This window comes from Limanda limanda, chromosome 2 (assembly GCF_963576545.1).
Source record: "Limanda limanda chromosome 2, fLimLim1.1, whole genome shotgun sequence".
NCBI lineage: Eukaryota > Metazoa > Chordata > Actinopteri > Pleuronectiformes > Pleuronectidae > Limanda > Limanda limanda.
The window spans coordinates 2,875,761-2,896,186 of record NC_083637.1 but is presented as its reverse complement, the minus strand read 5'-3'; the positions used below and the strand labels follow the sequence as shown (position 1 = coordinate 2,896,186).

General features: G+C 45.1%; 1 protein-coding gene across 1 annotated transcript in view; it reads left to right on the top strand.

Annotated features, from left to right (window-relative positions):
* The window catches only part of cacna1ab (calcium channel, voltage-dependent, P/Q type, alpha 1A subunit, b), a 115,492-nt gene that overhangs the window by 47,194 nt on the left and 47,872 nt on the right, over positions 1-20,426 (top strand). Inside the window, exons 13-25 of the mRNA XM_061087939.1 lie at positions 828-940; positions 1,045-1,176; positions 1,281-1,353; positions 1,941-2,061; positions 2,228-2,295; positions 2,569-2,675; positions 5,447-5,600; positions 7,206-7,819; positions 8,809-9,116; positions 10,000-10,132; positions 10,208-10,337; positions 11,732-11,791; positions 11,893-11,999. Of these exons, the coding sequence (XP_060943922.1) occupies positions 828-940; positions 1,045-1,176; positions 1,281-1,353; positions 1,941-2,061; positions 2,228-2,295; positions 2,569-2,675; positions 5,447-5,600; positions 7,206-7,819; positions 8,809-9,116; positions 10,000-10,132; positions 10,208-10,337; positions 11,732-11,791; positions 11,893-11,999 (2,120 nt within the window). The remainder of the gene's footprint in view (positions 1-827; positions 941-1,044; positions 1,177-1,280; positions 1,354-1,940; positions 2,062-2,227; positions 2,296-2,568; positions 2,676-5,446; positions 5,601-7,205; positions 7,820-8,808; positions 9,117-9,999; positions 10,133-10,207; positions 10,338-11,731; positions 11,792-11,892; positions 12,000-20,426) is intronic.

The window sequence follows — 20,426 nt, the reverse complement described above, 5'->3', positions numbered from 1 at the left end:
TTTGAGCTGCACCAATAAAGGGTTTTTATTATTATTATTATTATTATTATGTAAGTATGATTTGAGCTGTGGACTCGTACACGCGAGCGGATCGAGGACCCAACGCTCATTGGACACATGTAGAAAATATGATCAACCTTTAATATTTACGCCTTTTTTAGCCATAAGGGGATTGGGAAAAGTGTTATAATCCCTATATCTTACACTTCCTGTTAAAACTGTAATATTCCATATATTTCTTACTGTACAGATCTTATTTATTTACACTTTCACTTTAATATGCACAATACTCATATACTTCTTATTGCCACACACCCTCCTCCAACCACTGATCATTTGAACATTTGTACATTTGCACTACTGTTACTTTTTTACTACTGTATTACCCCGCCTATAGTGTATTCATATTTATATATATTTATATTTGTATCCTGCTCATAGTGTATTCATCGTCCTTATATCTTACAATTTCTGTTAATACTGTAATATTCCATATATATTTCTTACTGTACAGATCCTATTTATTTACATTTTCACTTAAATATGCACAATACTCTGCACTTTTACTGCATTTTTTTTGCACTTCTGGTTAGATGCTGAACTGCATTTCATGTATAAGTACTTGTACTGTGCAATGACAATAAAGTGGAATCTAATCTAATAAGACCAAATTGGTCCATTTTAAATATTGGTGAAATACCTTGTTCCACATAACTGTGACGCTGTGCACCACCAGAGGCTTAACAACAACGTTTTCCGTGTGTGTCTGTTGTGTGTGTGTGTGTGTGTGTGTGTGTGTGTGTGTGTGTGTGTGTGTGTGTCTGCAGGTCATTGTGGGCAGCATCTTTGAGGTGTTTTGGGCCATGATCAAACCGGGCACCTCCTTCGGGATCAGCGTGCTGCGAGCTCTGCGACTGCTCCGCATCTTCAAAGTCACCAAGTAAAGTCTCGCTCGTCCATTTCCCACTTTCTGTCTTTCCTGCTTGTTTCCTCTGCCTCACTAACCTTCATCCTCCTCCTCCTCCTCCTCCCCCTCCTCCTCAGGTACTGGGCTCCTCTTCGAAACCTGGTGGTGTCACTGCTGAACTCCATGAAGTCCATCGTCAGTTTGCTCTTCCTCCTCTTCCTCTTCATCGTGGTCTTTGCCTTGTTGGGGATGCAGCTGTTTGGAGGACAGTCAGTATCAACACCAACTCATTTCCTCTGTATCTAATATCAAGTGTTCACCTTCTTCGCATACGTTTGTTTGTAACCGTGAACGTGTTTCACTTCTTCTTCAGATTCAACTTTGAAAATGGAACTCCGTCGACCAACTTCGACACTTTTGCTGCTGCGATCATGACGGTGTTTCAGGTGAGAGAGAGAAGACGTTTTCAGACGTTCTTTACAAACAGAATCAGAATCAGAAGTATTTTATTGCCAAGTACGTTCGCACATACAAGGAATTTGCTCTGGTTATTGGTGCAAACAATGAACATAAAAACGCAATAAATACAACATGCATAGGAGAGCAATATAAAATGGGAAACCAGTATATATTTACTCACTGTTTACATCTTATTTACTCACTTTTTACCAATATTTATACAAAGTAACATTTATTTGAGATAAACATTTCTGAATAAAAATATATAAAAAGATAAAAGATATAAAAAGTGAAGTAAAAAAGTGAAATGCTAATGCAAACAGAAAACTTATATTGTCATGATTTTGTCCTTATTGATTTAATCCTAAACCTAAGATTTTAATTTGATCATCTACCTAATAATTCCACAATCGCTGTAGAACTCATACTTAATTCTGAAGTAGCTACAGAGCATCGACACATCCGAAAAAGCAAATTTGAATAACCGGCATAAAGTAAAATCCCCATAACTTAAAGCATTTTGAAATGAACCTTAACTTTATCCCTGAGGTTTTTTCTCTTCCTCTCTCTTTAGATCCTGACAGGAGAGGACTGGAACATGGTGATGTACGATGGCATCAAGTCGCAGGGAGGAGTGAACGACAAAGGGATGATTTTCTCCATCTTCTTCATCGTCCTCACGCTCTTCGGCAACTGTATCCTTCCTCTCACACGCACATATTTTCCTTTTTTCTCTACAATATTTGTAGTATTGGTGAGATTTTTCTTTTCCCATCTGTGTCTCTCTCCATTTATTTCTTCTCCCCATGTTTCTCCACCAGATTCCTCTCTGTCATTTCTCCTTAACCTCCTCCACCACAGACACGCTGCTCAATGTGTTCTTGGCCATCGCTGTTGACAATCTGGCCAACGCTCAGGAGCTCACAAAGGTACTGGATATAATGTTTAATATAAAAACCATTTTAATATAAATAAGTGAAATACTAAAATACTTTGACCTGTGGAAGGAGATCTAGTAATTTAAAGAGATCACTGCTAAAAACACAAGGAAGTAACGTAACATTTATAATGTGATAATACAATTTGCAGTAAAACAGACGTGACATCACCTGGATTCACAGTTTTTGGTTATTTTTTCTAATAAATTCATCATGTGCCGGTAAATTGAACTTCAAACCGAGAGTTCTCTTCTCCTCCGATAGGATGAGGAAGAACAAGAGGAGGCAGCCAATCAGAAGACAGCAATGCAGAAGGCCAAAGAGGTAGCGGAAGTCAGCCCACTGTCGGCCGCCAACCTGTCTATAGCTGCGTGAGTGCACACACACACACACACACACACACACACACACACACACACACACACACACACACACATATATGTCCAACATGCACAAACTCAGGGAAAACATTCATCTAAATAATAAAATATAAATAAACTGAGACCCTGTCCCAACTAATACGGATAACTTGAATAATTCCTTTAGCTCATCCTCATGCAAACTGTTTTTTAAGTCCCTAAAGTCCCAGATATTTTTACAAGAGCGTTCCAATGTGAAGAATTTCTAAAGCTGTGGTTTCACGGGAACGTGCAAATCATACTTTCTTTCAAAACGATGACGCCACAGTTTACTTTACGCCCATTGTTGCTTTGTGTAAAGAGCAAAGTTAAATTGTTCACATTGGACAAGAAGAGGCCGATCAGCAAAGGTTCAAAGCTGCAGTTTGACATTATTTGCCGATGGAGTAACAACTTTACAGTCTGCTCTGCTCGGTGTTATTACATCTGCAGCTTAATGTTACATCACTGCGTCACATGACCCACATTCACAGGAACATGCATTCATCGGTCTGGATGTAACCTGAAACATAAAACATAAACCCTCTTCAGCCCTTTTGAAGGGTCCTTGCTCTCAGGGTCTAAAAAGTGGTCCTCACAGAGATGGTAATTCAACTGCACACACGCCCACACTTGTAGACAATAAAAATCCCTCTGACTCTTTTTGTAAAATTGCACTCGCACACAAAACTCTGTCTCTCTCTCAGATCTGCCCTGAGTGGCAGGCGCTCGTGTGCACGTGACTCACGCACACGTGCACACGCCGCCGCACTCTGCCCGTTGTCGTCCTCCAAAACACGACTTAGCGATTGTTCTGCGAGTGAAAGGAGCCGATTCGGGTCTTTTGTGAAGTGAAGAAGAGCGAGAGGCGGCCGTTCTGTAGAACTCGCCCCTGGCAGCAGAAACGCTGACAATAGGACACATCAAAACGATGCTCAGAGAGAGAAAGGAAACCTGCTGCTCCTTCAGAAGTCACCGGACTCGAGCGGAGCCTTTGACGGCTCGATTAGAAGCTGCTGGGTTTCTGCTGCACAAACACTAACCTGTCAATCATTTACTGTATAACTTCTATAGGTGAGAATCCAAATCCAAGCAAGGGTTAAAAAGTTTCACTTGAAAAGAACGAAGAAAGAGAAGCAGTTAGTTTCACTCCTGCACAAACTCTCACAGTGTTTCAGTCACTTGCAGGTTTAAATGTCTAGGTCAACCAGGATGAGATCACATGATGTCAAATTGAAAATATAAATTTTTTACAAATGACATCACCCATCGGTTTGTGAGCTGCCGATTTTTCCTTGGTTTTATGAAACCATAGTTGCAGGAGCAGTGGGTGGAGCCTAACAGAGAGCACCCCACCTAGCTGTCAATCACATGGTGCTTTATCGTCTATTTGTCTCTAAATTCGACCATAATTCACAAAATGAACATCAGCTGTATTGAAGAAGACTTGAAACCCGAGATTGGGACAGAAACTTCTCACCTGACCCTTGAGACTCATTCTGATGGGACTTGGACGTTGCCACAGTAAACACCATCTGTTGCACATGAGAGTTTTGTTTGTACACGTGCACCCCTGCTTCCACTGGAGGTTGACAGTAGCCCCGCCCACAACATTTTTTGGTCGGGAAATTCGGTCTGGAGTCGCTCCGTTGGCGAGAAATTATCTCCGAAAACAGAAGCTTTTCGGACCAATCAATTTTTTAGGGCGGGCTTTATACGATGATGGACAGATAATCAACAGTTACGTAATCAACTACGTCATCAAAGAGCGCTTGGGTTGACTTTGTTTTCCACAAACATGCCTGCCACTGGAGAGCTGAGATGTGTAGATGCTGCCAATGAGTCTGTTTTAGGAGACATCGACAGCGCATTCATTTTGAAAGAGGAACAGAGAAACGCGATCAAGGCATTTGTAGATTGAAAAGATGTCTTTGCCGTCCTTCCTACGGGATTCATACGTCCCATACTACGTTGCTCTGATTGGTTGTAGGTCTATCCAATTGAGTGAAGAGGCATTTTTTTTCCTGGTTCGGTTGAAACACGCCCAATAGTCACAGCCCAATGGAGCGGTCTCAGACTCATATTCTGACTAGAATCATGAGTATGACAACGTCAGGCTAGGAAACACCTGAAGAGAAAGTGAAAATGTATTCCTGCTTATTTATTTGGATCTGCAATTGAATTGAATGGGTTCTTTCTCTTCCACCAAATGTTGCAGTGGTCCGTCCAGTAGAAGGTGGTCTATGTCTGGGTCACAGGTGTAGTACCACAGTTGGACACTGGGGCACATTTGCAAACCAGAAAGACAAGAATAAAGAGCATTGACATAAAATCACAAACACTTCGCGGATAAGATCCTGTAATTCAGAATCAGACGGGAGCTCGATGGTCATTGGTCAGTTTCTCAAGACACAAAAACGCTGTTTCCTTCATTTAAGACAAATTGGTGATAAGTGTGTGTCCAGTGTGTGTCCAGTGTGTGTCCAGTGTGTGTCCAGTGTGTGTCCAGTGTTCCTCCAGTGTGTGTCCAGTGTGTGTCCAGTGTGTGTCCAGTGTGTGTCCAGTACCAGCATGGAAAAAAAACAAACCTCTTCTCTTCTTCACAGCTCACGCTTCCTTCATTCGTACCTTAACGTTACGTGGTTCTTAAATCTCGACTTATTTCCTCTTCTTTTTCTCTCTCGCCCTCCTCATCACCTCTGTCTCTCCCCTCCCACCTGCCCCCCCCCCCCCCCCCCCAACAGCAAGGAGCAGCAGAAGAACTGCATCAAGGGGGGCAAGTCTGTGTGGGAGCAGAGAACCAGTGAGATCCGCCGGCAGAACCTGATGACGAGTCGCGAGGCGCTCTACAACGAGCTGGAGCAGGAGGAGTGGAAGGTGGGAGGGGAGGGAGAGGAGGTGAGGAAACCCCCCCAACAAGTACACACACGTATACACATTTATCTTTAGTATCATTTCACAGTGGTTTTAAACAACAACCATTAGTCTAGGTCCTGGGAAAGATTTGTATGCGCTTCATTTACTGGAGAATATCTCAACTGTTATAGGCTAATATGACCCCAAGTCCTGAAAATGACCACTCTAGGTGACACTATTATCACGCTACAGGTGAATGGGACTTTTTTTTTCAGTTTTCTTTTTTAAGTTAACGTTCCAATGATAACAGCAACACACACACAGCATCCAGCCTGGACATCTACAGAGACACAATTAGAAATATCAAACCAGAATTCTTTCACTTTAAACATTGTGATCGCCTCAGAAAATCTGTAGCTTCAAGGGTTTATGTACGCATATTTAATGAGATATCGCCTCATTTGCATATTTTAATATTATTTTTTTGACAAAGTGTAATACAAAAAGTATTTCTCTTAATATGAACATTAATCTGGTAGAAATTGATGAGGATATATATAAAGGGGGAAAAAAAGTCCCATTCACATGTGGTGTGATAATAGTGTCACCTATAGTGGTCATTTTCAGGACTTTCGTCCCGGATAGAGATTTTGGCACACATCCCACAATGTTCAGTGGGGTCATATTAGCCTATAACAGTTGAGATATTCTCCGGTAAATGAAGCGCATACAAATCTTCCCCAGGACCTGTACTACATCGAGAAAACACTGGTCTTAAAGGACAATTCGGTGCTGGAGCTTCATCAGCCTCAACCCAATATTCAAGAACTTTTGATTTCCCTTGTGAAACACAAATGAAATGTGTCCACATCTCATGTAATTTGGACAGTGGTGTATAAAGTACTTGAAAGCCATACTTGAGTAAAAGTACAGATATCTTACCTGAAAGTGACTTTGGTAAAAGTAGAAGTCACCCGTCAGAAAATGACTTGAGTAAAAGTCTTAAAGTAGCTCATATTAAAAGTGCTCAAGTATCAAAAGTATCTGGTGTTGAAATGTACTTAAGTATCAAAAGTAAAAGTACAAGTACCAAAATTAAAAATGCAAAGTGCTTTTTATAGTAGGCCTATACAGACACAAAACAACCCAAAATGTTTCTCCTCAGGATTTATCTCAACTGACTGAAAAATTATAACAACAATATGAATATAATGTATGTAATGTATAATTTTACGAATTTCGAACCTGAGATGAGAGAGAGAGAGAGAGAGAGAGAGAGAGAGAGAGAGAGAGAGAGAGAGAGAGAGAGAGAGAGAGAGAGAGAGAGAGAGAGAGAGAGAGAGAGCTGCGCCAACCTCCGCTGCTCAAGTAACGAGCCAGTTTGGGAATGTAAGAAGTAGAAAGTACACATATTGGTGCTCAAATGTAACAAGTAAAAGTAAAAAGTCGTCAGGAAAAGAAGTACTCAAGTAAAGTACAGACATGTGAAAAATCTACTTAAGTACAGTAACAAAGTATTTCTACTTTGTTACTAGAAATACTTTGTAACAAAGTATTTCTACTTTGTTACTTCCCACCACTGAATTTGGACGAGCTAATCCTTTCTATTCTTACCTGTAGCAGCACCCGTCCCCGCCCCCCACCCAGGTGGCCTACCCACGGAAACCCCGCGGGGACACGAAGACCCACTTGGACCGGCCCCTGGTGGTCAACCCACAGGACAACCGCAACAACAACACCAACAAGACCCAGCCCGGGGAGCTGCCTCTGGAGCAGGAGTACCAGCACCAGGACATGGACCACCGCCGCCGAGCCGCCCACAACCACCACCGCCACCGCCATCACCATCCTAAGGCTGCCGGGCCAGAGGGGGGGGACGCCGGGCGGCCGGCAGAGACCCGCCTGGAGCACGGGTTCAGCTGCACGTCTCTGGGGAACGTGCCGGGCGGCGTGCCGGGCCAGCAGGGGGAGGGGGAGCGGCACGGCCACAGGAGCCACCGGGGCCACCGGCACCGGAACAGGGAGGGGGGCCGGGAGGCTCGGAGCGCGTCCCCCCACCGCAGCGAGCCGGGGGAGGGGCACCACGAGCACAAGAGGTCCCGGCAACACCGCCGGGCCGCCAGGGAGGGCGAGGAGGGCCGGAGACACAGGTCCAAGGGGACGGAGGGCGAGGGGGAGAAGGTCGAGGAAGGGGAGGGACGCAAGTCGAGACGGCATCGCCACGGCAACCAGGAGAGGAGCAGAGGGCATTGCACCAGGAAGTGAGTGAACAGAGCATGAGCAGCTGTGTTTGTGTTTGTCTGTCGCCTTTAGGTACAAAAAGAGATTTGTCCCCAGTAGGGTTGCAAAATTCCGGGAATATTCAAAGTTGGAAACTTTCCATGGGAATTAACGGGAATTAACGGGAATATACGGGAATAAACTGGCAATTTTGTGGGTAATTTATACTAACTGTATTTACCTTGTCATATACAGACATAAATATAAACATTTTGTTTTGTCATAGCCTGATTTGAGTCCTGAGGAAACTTTGGGCACTTGACTATATGCTTCTGCATCGTTGTGTCATTCTTAACATAGGTCTTTGCACAGTATTTGCAAATGTCCACAGCCTTTCCTTCTACATTGGATGGGGTGAAATGTCTCCACACATGAGATAGTGCACGTGGCATTGTTCTGTAGAATAAGATGAGAAAAAAGTTTGTAAAAAAACACTAATGCAATGCCAGAGATATAAATAGTTAGTCAAACAATTGGAATCGTCTGTAAACATATTTTACAATTGATGGATAAATGAATGGAAATAGGCTAGATGAACAGATGAACAATCCTCAATCAGCATGCTAATATATTTTCCCAGTAATATCATGTAAACTTACCTGACTAGTCCTGCACTCTACAGCAGGCCTCAATAGCCCTGCTGTAGAGTGAAGCATGCTGGGAGTTATCTGTGCATGTGATGGAAGAATGCACAGTGGAGGGTTGAAACTCAACGTTCCATACATCTTTAAAATAGAGTTTTGAATGATGTTTTTATTGCTCAGCGTTTAATTTGCGTATTTTTTATTTTTTTTCAAAATTCCCAAAATTCCCAAGCTTAACTTCCCATGGAAAGTTTCCGGAAATTTACCGGAAACTTTCCGCCCCTTTGCAACCCTAGTCCCCAGTTTTCAATTCACAGAAATGCATGAATAACAAAGATGCCCCTTCCATCACCTGACCCCCCCCCCCTCTCTCCTCCCCCCCACAGGGAGCACCACAGCACCGGCCCCAGTCTCTCCACCACTCGACCCATACAGCAGTACAACGAGGACCTGGACAACTTCCGCAACAACAGCAAGCTGGCGAGCGCCCACGAGCACCCGTACGCCCTCCCCCCGGACCACCCGGACCACCCGGACCACGTCAACAACCTGCTGAACTGCTGCGACGCCGACACCCACACGCTGCTCCACAGCATGGACAGCCTGATCCTGACCAGCATGGCCAAACCGGACTACACATCCATAGACATGCCCCCTGTGTACCCCTACCCCTCCACCAACGCCATCCTGCAAGGTGAGCGTCCATCTTAACCTAAAGTCCGAACCTCATAAATCCTTTGATCCTTTGGTCTCTCGACCGGCCTTACTCGAGTCAGAGACGTGGATTTGTGAAACTAAAGCCATTTTCAGACGTGAACTCCAGAAAAAGTTTGGTCCAACGGGTCCAGAGACGCTTTCCAGAAATTACCTGAGATATTTATATTCTTTTCCAAAACGTCTGTGAGTTTTCCAGATGTTCTCCTGCTGTTTTCTCACCTGGGTTCAGTCATCCTCCAGAGTTTTTGCTTTGGGGCTTGCCGGTAAACATTTGTTTTGGAAAACTTCAGGGAAATGTTTCAGTCCATATTCGAAAAGGCAGCTTAAGAATCTGAATCCAGGGAGAGTTTGGTGATTTACATTCAGGATTGAGGGGTTTGGGTCGTGTAGCACAACAAATGGAATAATACACCTGTGTATTGATTTTTGTGAAGATTGGTCAATGGGAACACATTCCGGGGGTCTCGGGGGGGCACCGTTGAGCCATTTTGCGACGCCCATTCAAAATTCCTTCAGAATACGTACATTTTCACCACTTTCTAACTTTCTGCAAATTTTGGTAAGAAGTTGAGCATGTTAAAGCCCTCAAAAAGCCAATTCATTTGCCTGAATAATAATAATAATAATAATAATAATCCTTTCAATTTCAATAGGGTCTCACCAGACACCTTTGATGTCTGTGCTCGGGCCCTAATTAAACAAATGGTGATTGATATAAACCGTCATTCACTTCTGCTCGATGGCGTCTGAAGCCGCTTGATTCACGTGTTTACTGTCTTGCTCTGGTGAAGCTGACCTCCTTCTGTCTGTCTCTCTGTCCATCCCTCCTCCTCTTTGCTTTCTCTCTCTGTTCCGCTCAGTGAACAAGAACGCCAACACCGACCAGAAGAAGAGCGAGGAGAAGAAGGAGGAGGAGGACGAGGAAGGAGACAGCGACGGCCCCAAGCCCATGCCTCCCTTCAGCTCCTGCTTCATCATGTCCAACACCAACCCGTGAGTACCGACGTGTGTTAGGTGAATACGAGAACTCGTCTGGTGCATCAACACGTGTCTCTGTTTGCACCACAGGTTTCGGAAGTGCTGTCACTACATCCTGACCCTGAAGTACTTTGAGTTCACCATCTTGTCCGTCATCGCTATGAGCAGCATCGCCCTCGCCGCCGAGGACCCGGTGCGGCCCGACTCGCCACGCAACAATGTGAGTGTGTGTGTGTGTGTGTGTGTGTGTGTGTGTGTGTGTGTGTGTGTTAATATGCTAGCGCTCATAGAAATGTTGACAAAGGTTCAAATGAAATATACGTTATCGTCTCCATGGGGAAATCGTTTGAGGGCCAAAGTGCTGTTGAATATTGCACCTAAAAAACACTTAAAAGGATGAAACACTTAAAAGGATATAACGCAAAAATGATATAACGCAAAAAAGATGAAAAACAAACACTGGCGGAGGTTGTGGATTAAGTTTTATGATATAACACCACCAGTCGAACACATTTCTAATATTACAGTTCTTTAAGAGAAGGTGGTTTTCACAGTGTTTTGAGAATAGCACCACAGACCTCTTCAACTTCCTCATGGATCCCGTGTGGCAGCTGCTGTGGATCCAGGCTCTGAGTTGAGGTCCAGAGTCGGTGAAGCTCCGGCACGACAGGTTCTGCAGCAAGCAAAGCAAAGGTCGACCCTGCTCACGCTGAGAAACACTGTGTCAGAGATCAAACCTCTGACATTCAAGAACCTCTTGAGGACTCATCTCCTCCGAGAGCAGCTCGGATTGAACCCATTTAGCAGCTGGTGCTTCAACGTCTCCGACTGTACCGGAGCTTAACGCTTGTGCCTCAGTTATAAGTCGCTGTGGAAACTAGAAGGGTCCTCACCAGGTGCATACCCCTGCAGCGGCTGATTGGCCACTCGATCAACATATTGCATATTGAGATCAGATACGTCCAGATCATTGAATCTGCACCAGAGTGCACCTGTTCATAGGTAGCAGCACTTCACACATGAAGATCTCTGCAGTATTTATTGAGAAGTTTAAAACAAATTTAGCAACCATCACATCCTTTTACCAATTTCAAGAAAATGGGTTCGCTATTTTTTTGCTTAATCCAGACAAAACTAAATTTGATCAGTTTGTCCCTGATCCACAGGAAGAGAAAAACTAAACACACGGAGAATTCAATTAAACATGGAAATCCGTCCAGTAGCTTTTGCGTAATCCTGCAAACAACAACAAAAAACAACATTGTGTATTAAAAAATGTATTTAATGACTTGAAAATGTTGATTATCAGACTGAAAGTAGCTCTGAGGTTGAAACTGTGGACGATACTGAGAAGAAAGAGAAATCAGGAGAATGAGAGAAAAGGAAGTGAATTGATTATTTTCTGACTTTTGAATAAATGTTGATGTGTAAATCGCTCGTTGTGACAAATGAATTACGATAAAAAGGGAATTTTTTAAAAATAGAAGAAGCAAAGCGGATTAGGATGTGTAGGATTAGGATTAGTGTGCTTGGTGTCTTTTTTGTGCGTCTGTGTGTTTCTCACCGATTCTCCGCTGTGATAATTATATCTCCCTGTGTTGTGTTGCTCTGCAGGTGCTGCGTTATTTTGACTACGTTTTCACAGGAGTCTTCACGTTCGAAATGTTGATCAAGGTAACAAAGTATCACTCAGTGTGTGTGTTTCTGTGTGTGTCCGTGCGCTGATGTGTGTGTGTGTGTGTGTAGTTGTACTGAGCCTGCTCCCTGTTTTCCAGATGGTGGTGCTCGGCCTGTTTCTCCACCAGGGCGCCTACTTCCGCGACTTGTGGAACATTCTGGACTTTATAGTGGTTAGTGGTGCTCTGGTGGCCTTCGCCTTCACGTAAGTGCCCCACCCCCTCCCCCCCCTCCCTCCCTCCCTCCCCCCTGACCCTCCACCCTCCTCTTCATCATCTCCACCACACACTCACACACACACACACACATTTCTCCATCCACAGAAAGACCCTCGTCCCTCAGCCTCGTGCGTCCGATACAACAGGAAACGCTGATGTTTCTCCTCTAACTTCAGAAATCATCACTTCTTCATTCATCTGTTTGGTTTTTTTTGAACGTCCTCTACTTCCTCTCTCTCTCTCTCTCTGCTCCAGTCTCGCCTCGTTCTCTTCCTCCTTTACTATTATTATCTCCAGGGTTTGACATCTTCTCTTCACGTCTTTCCTCCCTCTCCATCCCTTCTCTTCCTCATGGGTCATGGTCGCGTGGCGTTGTATCAGCAGGTCTTTCTCCACGTGTCACCTCCACGTCATCTGGACAAACCCCCCGAGATCTTTCAAATCCTTCATGTTCCTCCTCCTCTAACATCCACCTGTCTCTGAGCTACACCCTGAAAGTGGAAAGGGTCCTCGGTGCATTTTGACTCCCTCTGAAAAACGACACTCGTCTCAGTGATTGGAAAGCATTTCTTCAGCGAGGACCCTTGACCTGAGTTTTTAGAGTGTAGTTGCAGCGTTACACCCCCCCCTCCTCCACCTCCACCCTCCACCCTCCACCCACCTCACTAACCATCCCAGACGTGATTCCCACTTACTGTCTGTTCTAATAAAAGCACCTCCTGCTCCTTTCCTCCATTTTCTCCTCCCGATCTCCCTTGCTCCTTGTTCCCTTGTGTCAATCCATGCCGCTCTGATATTTCCACCAACCAGGCCGTGAGTCATCACTTCCTGTTTGCTTGCATCGTAAACCCCCCCCGACTCTGATTCCCCAAACCTTTGCTCATCAACACACACCCCCCACTCCCAGGTCCTTCTGGTCCCTGCTGATGCCTTCACGTCCTTTAAGATAACTCCTCCTCCTCCTCCTCTTCCTCCTCCTCCTCCTCCTCCTCCTCTCTCATCATTATTACATTACATCAGATTTCCCTCTACTACCTTCTGGATCCTAACATACAGCAGAGAGAGAGTAAGACAACAAGGGAAGAAGGAGCCACCCGGAAATCTGGTTCAACTTTGCTTCTCTATAATCTTAGAGTTCAGTGCTCGTCTGAAAGAAATTGAATCGATATCAGTTCCCTAAATATGGCAGATCCATGAATTATTCACTGGGAAATTGCAGAGTTAAACGAAGCGATAAAATACATTTGTGAATCGGCTCATTTGCCGATTCACAAATTATTATTTTCTTTTTTCCAGTTCCGCAGCAGTCAGCAACAGACTTTCACAAAATAAGAGCCTGACTTTCACAATAAAACAATAAATAATCAAACCTGAGTTAACGCGAGATAAAATAATTAATCGAGTTAACTCATCACTTGAGTTAACTCGATTAAACGAGTTAACTTGCCCAGCCCTAAAAATTTTATCCCAAAACACAAAGTCCTGCTGAGGGTGATGAGAATCATTTTTTGTATTAGTTTTTGGTCATAAACCAAAGAATCAAACAAATTGACCTGCTGGTGATACATACAGTATATAATATATATTAAGGGGTTCACCACATTTAATACAGTTTATCCATTGGGGACCATGAATATCTGTCTGTCCCTGAACAGCTTTTGAGGTATTGACACAATCTTTTAAATCTTTTAAACCTTTTGGGCAATTCAGACGTTCCTGCTCGTTCTTGCTGTATGTTTGGAAAAGTTTCAGCCATTTCTCTCGTGGTTACCGTTACCTTCACTCCCTTCTCCCCCTGTAGTCACCCCATCCAAACTCCACCACCTCCACCCCCCTCTCCAACAGCCATTCAAGCCCAACCACATCCTCCTGCCCTCCTCATCTCCCCCCCCCCCCCGAGGTCCCCGGACAGTCGGTCCGTGGCGGTGAGGGCGCCCCAGACACCTTTAACCCTTTAAGTGCCCAGGCTATCTGTCCGCCACAGGAAGGAGCACCCCCACCCATGCCTCTCTTTTTTACTCACACACAAGAAACACAAACACACACACACACACACACACTCATCCGCCGCTCTGGCCAAGTTCAAGGTATTTAACTCTCCTTCCTCTGCACGACCCGGGGAAAGCAGAATGAGCGTGGGAGGGAAGGAGGGAGGCATGCTGGGTGAGGGTGTGGTGGGTGGAAGGATTTGTGATACAGGTATAGTCAACAGGTAAAATACATATGGATTAAATATGTATGATTACTATGATACATGCACCTAAGCAGGACTGAGTGAGGGAGAAAGAAGCGATCCTCCTCAGCTCAGTGGATGATCACTGCATGTGTGTGTCTGCATGAAGCTGAGCACAACCCGGGATGCCGTACACAGCATCACTCAGAGCTGTGGTTGCAATGTTCAGAGATAAGAAACACACAATGACTGTGTTCACACCGGATCCACAGCAGAGCCGCTCACACCCCCGGCCACACTGATGCGGATATTTTGATCAGCTATACCCTCTGCGTTTCAGGTTTTGCTCAAACTGAGATTTCCAAACGTGCAGATTTTAACGAGAATTCCCCCGAAACAACAATGTCGAGGAGACGCTGGTGTCTCTCCAGGTTGAGTTAGCACTGTCGGTCTAATTACTAGTTTTCAGCTAAATTTAGCCTCATTGCACCAAACGGATTCTCTCTGTGAGCCTGCAGAATCTGTAGCGAGCTTCTGTTTCCACATCGACCAATCACGGGTAAACAGTCCGTGTGGAAAGCAAAACAGGTGCAATGACTGAAATGCATCAACTATCGGTTCTTTTGTTTGTCTGTATTCATATGCAGACAATATAGAGATTAGCCAAAAAGTCGTCTGCACCTAAATCTCTAGTGTTTTTTGTGAAGAAACGTGAGATGTGTGTGTTATCGTCAGACTTTGAACAGCGAATAAATATTAGTTGTTGTCTCCAGATGCTGATTCCTCATCAGAAACGAAAGCTGATGGCCTCCAAGGGTTACTGAACCACCTTCACATGCGTCCTCATCCCCCGATATTACTCAGACGGGAGCGTGCCTATATTCCCACAGCCCTATGTTCTCACATTTCCAATATTCATTACAAAATTAGGCCCTATGTTCCTACAGTTCCCACATTTCTACCCCTGCCTGGTAGTTAAGGGTTCACCATTCCGTAGCTGGTGATCTGAAGCTAGCTAGCCTCTTAAGCAGCGGGTGAGATTCGCCTAAAATGCCTGTCTGAGGAGTACCGAAAGTAAATTGAAAGCTATTCTTGAACCATTTGGAGTACATGCATGATCTTGGTCTCTTTGAAAGGTAACATTCTGAACTCCCCCCCCCCCCCCCCCCTCAACAGTCAGAATCAGTCTAAGTGCTACTGACATTGAGTAATAGCAGTTGGAACACAGTGAAGTAGAAGGTTTTTATTTCCGCTTGAATATTTTTGGTTAAACAGATGCCTGCAGATGACTCTAGCTGGGACTTATGAGCTGGAAAACACACTGGGACCCGAGCATGAAGCCTTGACTAGCCGTGGTTCAAATTTGATAACAATCCCACAGAAGATGAATATTTCACAGATTTTTTCCTAAGGGCATGTCTAGGCGTTTTCCACAAAGGCCATTTGGGACTATGGTAACCAACCAGGCTAAAAAGGCTACTTTTACTTTAATTGTACCGGCTGTTGTGATCGGATCTTGAAATGGTTTACATCAGTCGAATCTGAAGAATCTTAGCTTCCTAATGATATGTTGCATTAATATCTAGCGGTACGAGGCAGTTCTGAAAATAACAATGTTTGAGGCTTATCGGCAGCACCGGCCCGCCCGTGAGCCGGTGCAGCTTAAAGGGACTCTCACCTTTGTTGCATTTTTACACTTTTTGTGGATAAGGTTAAATTGGTATTAATAAGGTAATGCAAGACAGACCCACCAGGAGTTAAAACAAACAATTATTTCACTCTCGTAATATTTAGTGAAAACTTCAACCAATAAAATTCTTCGGACCGAAGGACCTTATTGGCCGACAGACCTGTCTGTTTGCTGCATGGAAACAGACAGGAAGCCCGTCTGCTTCTTGTGGCGCATTGGGGCCCGCGTCATCAAGGCGCGTCCTCAACTATAGGGTTTGTTTTGATTCCACGGCAGACAGTAGCGAGTAGCGACCGTATCGTCCGTAGCGACTGACGATGGCAGACCAAAGTGGTCCACGGCGTACTGAAACAGCCGCTCCCAGGGGGAAAAACAAAAGAAAAAACACAGCGGATGGGAACGAGGGGGTGGGGCATTGGAGGAAGGCGGGATGATTCGAATGTGCTGTAATTCTCAAATGCAACAAAGGTAAGAGTCCCTTTAACAGGCTAGCTTCCAAACTCTCTTGAGCTCAACACCGCTAACCCTAACCCTAACCCTGACCCTAACCCTAATTTTCAGAAAAATCTCAAAATGTGGGAAAATCAAGACTAATTTTTCAAAATAAATCTGGGAACATAGGTCTGTGGGAACATAAGGCCTAATTTTCAAAATTGTCAGTGAAAAAAAAAATCCTTAGAAATGTGGGAACATAGGGCTGACCCCACTCAGACCACAGCGTTCTGCTTTGGTATTTGATGGATCGTTGATGTAGAGCGACCCGAGTTTGTCTTATTCATGCGTTTAGATTTGGTTTTGGGAAATATTCATCCACCAAAAAATATCCGCAGTAGTGTGGACCAGGCATCGGACTCTGTTCAGACCTGATAGTTCCATGAGGGATCCAATCAAGTGGACACGCCCCTAAAAGCCTGAAGATCTGGTGCTACTCAGAGGTCACAGGTTCACAGAAAGAAATCAATAATGACAGATCCCAAACTTTCACTTTGCTGGAACATTTCAAGAATCAGAAATAGTTTCTGATTCTTAAAATGTGAAGTGAATCATCACTTTATTAGAAGATAGAAAAAAAGGGTCCGAGAAGTTATTAAATTCTCTTGTGCCTTGTGGCTGATAAGTTTATGACAGGAAGTTGAGAATCACTCCACCGCTGCACCCCCCCTCAGCATGACTCCCCCCCCCCCGCCGACAAAGGGGTGCCTCCTCCCCTCTACCGCTGACCCCCCCCCTTCCTCTTCTCGCCATCTTCAAGGTTCTCCCCTCGCTTCCAACCTTCTTTACTCCTCCCTGTTTCAAGGCGACGCCCCTTCGCCTCCTTCTCTCCACCCTCCCTCCCTCGACCACCATCTCTCCTCCTCTCTACCTCCTCACTCCCTCCCCCCCCCCCCCCCATCCGCTCCAGGGCTGAGATGTAGAAGGTGTTTTTTTGCTGAAAGGGGCTTCACATCGTCACACCTCTGAAATCTCTCTCTGACGCATGACTTGGTTTAAAAGCAGCTCTCGTGACGGAACCATTGTGCGGAGGGTCTTTGTAGCATGGTCAGAGTGCAATGGCTTCAGACTCCTCTGGGTTTTAAACACAACAGTCGGCTTCTGGCTCCCATCATCCTCCGAGTAGACGCTGAATGAACTGGGTTGCGACTGGGAGCTGCATGCAGTCCTCTGTGGGAATGTCGTCCTGTCGGCGGTGTGTGTGTATGGGACAATACACACAAGTCCTGGTTTCTTGAGGCTCCGCCCCTTGTGCTCTGTGACATGTCAAGAAAACCTGGAACCGGCCACTTGTTTAGATTTAGTGCCGCTCTCCCCCCCCCCCCCCCCCCCCCCGGAGCAGATGTGCATGCAAAAGAGCTTTGATAAAATCCCACCAGATGATTACAGATCTAATGAGGGCAGATTGTGCCGTGCGCTGCTCTAATTGATCATTATGGTGCGATAAGATAAGAATCGGTGTAGACGGACGCAGCAATCGAGTTCCCTCCTCCGGCCGTGAAGGTAATTCTTCACAGAGCTGGGGGCTCGGCAGAAGAAGCTCCGGAGACGAGGAAGGTTTGCATCCTCACTCTGAGGCAGCGGCTGCTCTTATTGGTCTGTAGATCTCCAGAAGTCGTCCGAGAATATAATGTGTGGACGTCTCTTGAGTGGAGATAAGTGCTTCAGTCTTAATGGAGAAAAGAGGATGTTTGCATTTAGACTTGTTCCCAGACAATGTCCACATTCATTCATTACTTAATTTCTCAAAAATGTGTCTATAATCTATAAATCAGACACATAAATGTTAAAGATGTGACCATGACAACTCAAAAGTAGGTTTACTCATTTTCTCCTGGTTCATCATTGTGGTTACATTTCCCCAAATGTATAAAACTATAATCTGCATCTGGTTGTGTTTCAGTTTTAGGGCCATTAGAATTATTATAATAACACGGAGAATCAAGTATTCTGTTAATATTAAGACGTTACTTCTCACATTTCTTTCTCTTGACGTTGCCGTGACGATTCGTCATATTCTCATTAAAGCATCCAATCAGAATCCCAGATGACGAGTGTGGACGACAGATTCTATTTGAGATTTGAAGTTGGTGATTTCACAGCAGAAGGAATAAATGTGCGTTTTATTACAACACAGAGGCTTCGCTGAATCTGCCAGGAGACGGGTGTGTAAACATCCCATAGGGTTGCTATGGAAACAAGGGATGGGTCAAGGGGGGGATGTGGAGTAAGATGATGAGTGTAGTGTTGTGGGAGGGTGGGTGGGGGGGGTTACTGAGCAGCTATGTCCATCTTGCTGTCCTTCCTTCTTTGTCTGTCTCTCATGTGGATGTATTTTTCCCTGTTTCTACCAAACCCCCTCTCTCTTGTCCTGTGTCTGTTTGTCGCTCTCTCTCTCCCTCTCTCTCTCTCTCTCTCTCTCTCTCTATCAATGTGTGTCTATGTCTCCTTCCCTACCTTGCTCCTCTTCCTCCTCGTCCTCGTCGTCCTCCTCTTCTCCTGTCTCTGTCTCTCTTCCTGTCGCTGTCACTGACTCTCGCTGTCCCCACCTTCGTTGAAACTCGACAGGACCAGCACCCGGTAAAGTGTCATCCTCCTCTTCCTCTTCCTCCTCCTCCTCCTCCTCCGCTCTGTCCCTTGCTCTTCATCACCGGGTCAAACAGGCTTCTCTCTCTTTCTTTCTTTGTTCTTCTGGTCGTTCGTCCTCATTGGCGCCGTGACGTTCACAACACACAGGAAACCATCCACACGCCTCAGGTTCAGAAGTCAGAAACTAGAAACACTGTCGTTCTTTTATTTCACATCAGCGTCGACTCGAGGATCTTTTCAGGCGAAGCGACGATTGGACGACACGTCACGCTCTCACATATTAAACTCCAGACTCCAGCTGCTGTTGTTAAGCTGGTGTGCGTGCGTGCATGTGTGCGTGTGTGTGTAGTAGGAATGTCGTTAATTCCAAACACCTATGGCCTCGCTGGGCTTTACTCTAATACTCTCAAGCTGCTCTGATAGAGAGAACTCAGTCCTACTCAACTTCAGAGGAGGAAGGCCTATTGATTATGGATCGAGTCTCTCACACACACACACACACACACACACACACACACACACACACACACACACACACACACACACACACGCACGCACGCACATGTAGAACTGCAGAGGCTCAGACTCAATCAATCAGCCTTGAATTGAATTGTCTTAGGTTTTCTGCCACGGGAGCTGAGTTCATGGTTAAAGAGCGAGCCGTGATGGACGACCTCTCTTCCTGGCGCCCGTCCACACGCCTCCTGCCTCCTTTTGGGTTTTGTTCTTTATTTTGAAAATGGCCCATCCACTTACAGTAAAGATCAACTCGGCTATTTACTCCCTCGACAGCCCGATTCCTTCTCACTGATCGTGGTTCGTGAACAAATCACTAGCACGATGTTCAGTTATTAAAACACACACACATTCCGAAGACGTTTGTCAAATCGTTTCCTCCGGTCGCTCTCACGGCTCGTTTGACTTCGCCGTTGCTCGTGTGTCTCATGATGACATGTGATGTCACTCGCAGAGCATGACATCACATGCTCTCACATAGCCTCGCTGTCCCGTCCACGCCTCCTTCGAGTCGGGGTCGTCAAAAGAAAACCACAGTAAGGCTTTCCAGAAATTTGGGACGAGACGGAGAAGGAAGCGATGTGAAACGTGTCCGAATCCATCGGTGTGAACAGACTCAGGATTATTGAGACATAATCCGAACCTTGTGATAACTTAACTTCATGTGTCCACTAGGGATGGGGGAAAAAATCGATTCAGTTACAAATCGCGATTCTTGTGAATGACGATTTTAAATCGCACTGCTGCCTCCAAAATCGATAATTTAAAAATTAAATGTTTTTTTTTTTTAAAACATATTTATTGGTTTATACGGGGGGATATATGGGGGGAGCAACATCACCCCAGAGCATGTTGACCAGCTCTTGTTTTTGCACAAGAATCTAAACATACCCAAGCGCTAGCTTTGCATCGCCTACATCCAAACAACAATAGCCTACTTTTTGTTTATTTCAA